The 6,000-nt window shown below is 40.5% G+C and overlaps 1 protein-coding gene across 1 annotated transcript in view; it reads left to right on the plus strand.

Annotated features, from left to right (window-relative positions):
* zgc:136908 (uncharacterized protein LOC563679 homolog) overlaps positions 1-3,685 on the plus strand; it is a 55,974-nt gene extending 52,289 nt beyond the window's left edge. Inside the window, exons 16-18 of the mRNA XM_034188857.1 lie at positions 2,699-2,857; positions 3,153-3,304; positions 3,456-3,685. Coding sequence (XP_034044748.1) covers positions 2,699-2,857; positions 3,153-3,304; positions 3,456-3,555 — 411 coding nt within the window. The 3' untranslated portion in view covers positions 3,556-3,685. The remainder of the gene's footprint in view (positions 1-2,698; positions 2,858-3,152; positions 3,305-3,455) is intronic.
* Positions 3,686-6,000: the final 2,315 nt, after the last annotated feature.

Genomic DNA, 6,000 nt, shown 5'->3' on the forward strand with positions numbered 1-6,000 from the left:
GGGGGCTGAGTTTCTGACACCTTGTGTATGTGTGATCTTCATGAAAACTTTGTGTATCATTGTTAGACTTGGTACACAAGGTCACCTCACTAGAACCCCAGGCAGGTTCAACATTAGGTGTGCTTCAGTTCTAAGTGTGGCCCCTAGAGGGCCAAGCCCATGAAACTTTGTGTATGTGATAGCTTGACAAAGACTTTGTGGGTGAAAGTGAAATGTGCCACAAAAGGTCACTGTTGTTGACATATTTTAATGGCTTTGAGAGGGGTTAAGAACCAGACTTGCCGTTTCAGAAGAGCAGTGAATCAAAGATCCAGCGAAGCAGCAGATCGAAGCATTGCTTCATTGGTTCAAGCTTCAAAGTGGAGTCACGCTGCAGAAGCGGTTGATTACAGACCCGCTGCAGGGTCTACAATCAATGTAGACAAATTATCATTTTCCCGACAATCACCCTCAAAAACAACGGCCGCTCTGAAGGACCAATAAGGGAATCATTAAGCAAAAAGACTATTGATGTCTGGGGATCGAATCATTTCTTATTGATACCCCAAAAGAACCGGTTCTTGATACCCAACCCTAGTGATGATAGTTAGAGTCAAAGTACTGGCAAATATCTACCTGAAATGTTACCTTAGTATTACCTCGAAAGGTTAGACATACTGGTTGCCATGGATACCCACACAAATCACATTGTTTGTGTGGGACAGCCAAACCTACATTTTGCTTGTGTCGCCAGAACTGCTGATGCACTGATACATTCAATATTGCAGGTTGTTTGCCTAGATATTTGTGTTGGTCCTACAATACCTTAATGAGGCCTCCCTCTTATGCAGCTATAATGTAAGACCAACAGTTCTGCTCAAAAGTTTACATACCCAATACACAACTGTATTCACTGGTTGTTGAGCATTCTTCAGTTGTAAAAAGACTGATTGAGCTATTGGAGTGTATAGAGATAATTGCAAAGAACATAAAACCAAGGAGAAGACATATGACCTGAACATTGGGAGGATGTTGATGCCCATAAGCCATGATGGATGGAATGAGGTTGGTCAAAAGTTTCTTTAGGTTGTTGAGGAAAGAGAATCAGGAACAGGGACTAGTTCTGTCAGTACTTTCTTGCAGTGGGTTGTGTGCAACCACATCGACTTTTCTGCGGCCTTGATGGCGGTATGCGTTGTCACTTGGAAGAGGCCTATCCAGCGACGATCATTCCAGTGTTTCTTTCTCAGATTCTTCACTATCACGAAGTTTCCAGGTCGGATATCGTGGAGTGGTTGTTTGGCTGATAATGGAAGGGCTTCCTTCACACAAGATCTGCACAAGAAAGAGCTTGTGAAAGCTTAATGCAATAAGACACAAGATTATGATCAACAAACATTGCATCAACACCTTGCGATGGAGTCTTGTGTGAGGTAGTCATTCAAACAGGATTTCAAAGGGTGACAGGTTATTATGCTGTTGTGTGCAAAATCTCATCTGCATTGGGACCAAGGGTAAGCATTTAACCTAATATAGCAGGGGTGGGCAACCTGTTCCAGAAAGAGCCAAGAGGGTGCAGGTTTTCTTTGCAGCCACTGACTCCACCAGGTGATTTCACTGATTAACTGATTCCATCTGCTCAAAGTGATATTAATCAGTAAAATCACCTGGTGGAGTCAGTGGCTGCAAAGAAAACCTGCACCCTCTTGGCTCCTTCTGGAACAGGTTGCCCACCCCTGTAATATAGGCTCGTTTCTGCTGTGCATTTCATATCACGGCCACTGTAGACAAAGAGAAGAAAGAAAAACAGGGCAAGAGAATGGAGGGAAAAAGTCACATTTTAAGCTGTAACCTGCTGACATGACCACTGAGTATATAAATCAACATCTGTAGCCACCATGAACGGACAGTACATGTGGTGTTAATCGTGTATTGAACATTGTCAACCCAAGAGTTTGCTGACCAGCACTGGGCTTTGTGCCGGTGTCGCAGACCGAACGGTCCCCCCTAATACTCGGGCCGCGCTGCCTTCACTGCGCACACATCGGATCTCAGCAGCGATTCACTGATTATCACCTCATTTCTGCTTAAAACTGTACATCAGTCATCATCTATCTCAGCAACAGATATCTGAAGCCTTTGTACAACAATCATTTGGCGGACCAATCAGAGAGCACAGCAGCTGCTGCTGCGCCTCTGTCATTTCAGAGCATTAGTAACGACTCGCCAATTATCGCCTCGTTTTCTGCTTAAAATGGCCTTGTTTCTGCTTAAAACTGTACTTTAAAATTATTTAAGAGGTTTTACCTTGTCATATGATGGCTAATACGTAATAATTCCATTAATCCACTTGACCACTTTGGGTGGAGAGAGTCAGTATCAGATGTGCCGCTGTGGTCCCAAATGACACATGCGCAGTGAAGGCAGAGTGGACCAATTTTTAAGGGGGACCATTGGGTCTGCGACACCAGTATTTCCCACCACGTAAATAACATACCACACCAAGGCATGCACTACATAGACTTGCCTCCTTTATGGAAGTCTTTCTTGCTTCCACCATCAAATAAGGATCACCAGTATTAAGACAAGATATACTAGTGCTCTTATTCTTATTCTTACTATAGGCATACCACACTATTTTTTTAAACCAAAATTCACAACAACAACCACTTAAAGCTTTTCTCCTTTACGTTTCTCCATGTTTCTGTCCTTCCCATAGGATGTGGACTTGGAATACCTGTCTGGCATCACAGATGGCTTTTCTGGGGCTGACCTAACAGAAATCTGTCAGCGAGCCTGTAAACTGGCAATCCGGGAGGCCATCGAGGCTGAGATTAAAGCTGAAAGACAGAGGCAAAGCAGACCAGGCGTGTCCATGGTTAGACTGCTAATCTGTGGTTGTGTCTTCACTCCATCATTGCTGATCTCACACAACTTTTATTAACCAAAGGAATGCTGAGCGGCTCTCTTTGACTTTAACAAAAATACATTCCACTCCTTAAATCTGTGCCGGACTGTCCATGCATGGTACGGGTACAGGATGTGGAAGAGAAAATGTTCCCTAAAGGGCGGCTGTGTGTTTTGTAACTTTCAGCCTTTGGACTGGGAACACACACTTACATTTTTACATCCAGCCAGCATGAATTTGACATAACAGAATCCTCTGTCTGCAGGATGAGGACTATGATCCGGTTCCAGAGATCAGGAAGGACCACTTTGAGGAGGCAATGCGATTTGCTCGCCGCTCTGTTAGTGACAACGACATTCGTAAATATGAGATGTTTGCTCAAACACTGCAACAGAGCCGGGGATTTGGAAACTTCAGGTACATTCACACAATACAGAAATGATGGTACTGCTGCATGACAGAAAATTTATTAAATTATGAATTAAATTTATCTTCATCTCACAAAACACCAAAATGTCATGGATTTGGTTCTACTCCTACAAATTCCTTTTGTCTACAACTACTGTAGGTTCCCATCCAACACCCAGTCCAGTGGTCAGGGGTCAGGGTCTGGATCAGGGAGGCCAGGCCTGTACAGGGATGAAGGTGATGACGACCTCTATCACTGACAAGGACTCAAGTTGAGAAGCTGCTTCACTTCCTTATACTCGTGGACAGTTCAAGATACTGTACAACAGCACACAAACACATAAAACGTCAAGGGTGTAAAACACACAAACACCTAAAATGTCAGGGGTTTAACACACAAACACATAAAATGTCAGGGGTCTAAAACACATGAACACAGAAAATGTCAGGGATATAAAACACACAAATACAGAAAATGTCAGGGTTACAAAACACACAAACAGAGAAAATGTCAGGGGGATAAAACACATGAACACAGAAAATATCAGGGGTCTAAAACACACAAACACATAAAATGTCAGGGGGATAAAACACATGAACACATAAAATATCAGGGGTATAAAACATATGAACACAGAAAATGTCAGGGATATAAAACACACAAATACAGAAAATGTCAGGGTTACAAAACACACAAACAGAGAAAATGTCAGGGGGATAAAACACATGAACACAGAAAATATCAGGGGTCTAAAACACACAAACACAGAAAATGTCAGGGGGATAAAACACATGAACACAGAAAATATCAGGGGTATAAAACACACAAACACAGAAAATGTCAGGGGTGTAAAACACACACACACACACACACACACACACACACACACACACACACACACACACACACACACACACACACACACACACAGAAAATGTCAGGGGTATAAAACACACAAACACAGAAAATGTCAGGGGTGTAAAACACACAAATACAGAAAATGTCAGGGGTCTAAAAAACACAAACGCAGAAAATATCAGGGGTGTAAAACATACAGACACATAAAATGTCAGGGGTATAACACACAAACACAGAAAATGTCAGGGGTGTAAAACACACAAATACAGAAAATGTCAGGGGTATAACACACACAAAAATGTCAGGGGTATAAAACACAGAAATACAGAAAATGTCAGGGGTATAACACACACAAACGCAGAAAATATCAGGAGTGTAAAACACACGGACACATAAAATGTCAGGGGTATAACACACAAACACAGAAAATGTCAGGGGTATAAAACACACAAATACAGAAAATGTCAGGGGTATAACACACACGAAAATGTCAGGTGTATAAAACACACAAACACAGAAAATGTCAAGTGTCTAAAACACATGAACACGGAGAATGTCAGGGGTACAAAACACAGAGAAAATCTCAGGGGTATAACACACACGAAAATGGTATGGGTGTAAAACACACAAACACATAAAATGCCAGGGATATAAAACAGACAAACACAGAAAATATCAGGGGTATAAAACACACAAACACAGAAAATGTCAGGGGTGTAAAACACACAAATGCAGAAAATATCAGGGGTGTAAAACACACAAACAGAAAATGTCAGGAGTGTAAAACACACCAACACAGAAAATGTCAGGGATGTAAAACACACAAACGCAGAAAATATCAGGGGTCTAAAACACACAAACACAGAAAATATCAGGGGTGTAAAACACACAAACACAGAAAATGTCAGGGGTATAAAACAAACGAACACAGAAAATGTCAGAGGTATAACACACACGAAAATGGTATGGGTGTAAAACACACGAACACATAAAATGCCAGGGATATAAAACAGACAAACACAGAAAATGTCAGAGGTATAATACACACGAAAATGGTATGGGTGTAAAACACACAAACACAGAAAATGTTCAGGTGTAATGATGTATCGTGATTCGTCATCATCATATTGTGAAGCCTGTATCAAATCTAATTGTTTTGAAAACTGGTGTCATGATAGCATGACAATTCAGCTACTGTATGGCACAAATAAATACCTCTTTCAGAAAAATCAGAAATTCTTTACAAAATAAATAAATAGGAAAGCGTATCAAGGACTATTGATTGTTTGATTGAATGATTTGGTGTTCATTTCAACCATGTAAAAATAAATGAATATAAAACCATTTCAAGCAAGTGGACAAAAATATTCAGACAATGAGAAGCATTTGAAAAGGAGTGAGAAAAGAAGTGCAGAACTTAGTCCCACCCTTTCTCCTTGAATCATCCATCTATAGTTATCCAGTAAGTTCCTTCGTAATCTGAACCTACAGTATACAAATTTCCAGTTGGGAAAAAGAAAACATCAAGGATTACAATTTATACTTCAAAATAGTTTTTTTATTTAAAGTCCAGTCATTCACTACAGATGACTTTCTACGTAATTAGTGGGAACAGTGATGTAATTTTGTCTTGAATTGTCGTAGGTGTATCATGTATGGTGATATGTATGATATGAGTTGGTGTATCATTGCACCACTAGAAAATATAAATTTGGCAAGAATGACAAAACTATGTTCTCATTATTTAATTCTTGTATAAAAAGTACAATTAATGACAATTGTGTTGACCTAACAGCACACAGTAAGTTTTTAGTGTTGAAGTAATATCTAAGACTGTGTGTGTGCC

Source organism: Thalassophryne amazonica, chromosome 15, assembly GCF_902500255.1.
Source record: "Thalassophryne amazonica chromosome 15, fThaAma1.1, whole genome shotgun sequence".
Classification (NCBI taxonomy): Eukaryota; Metazoa; Chordata; class Actinopteri; order Batrachoidiformes; family Batrachoididae; genus Thalassophryne; species Thalassophryne amazonica.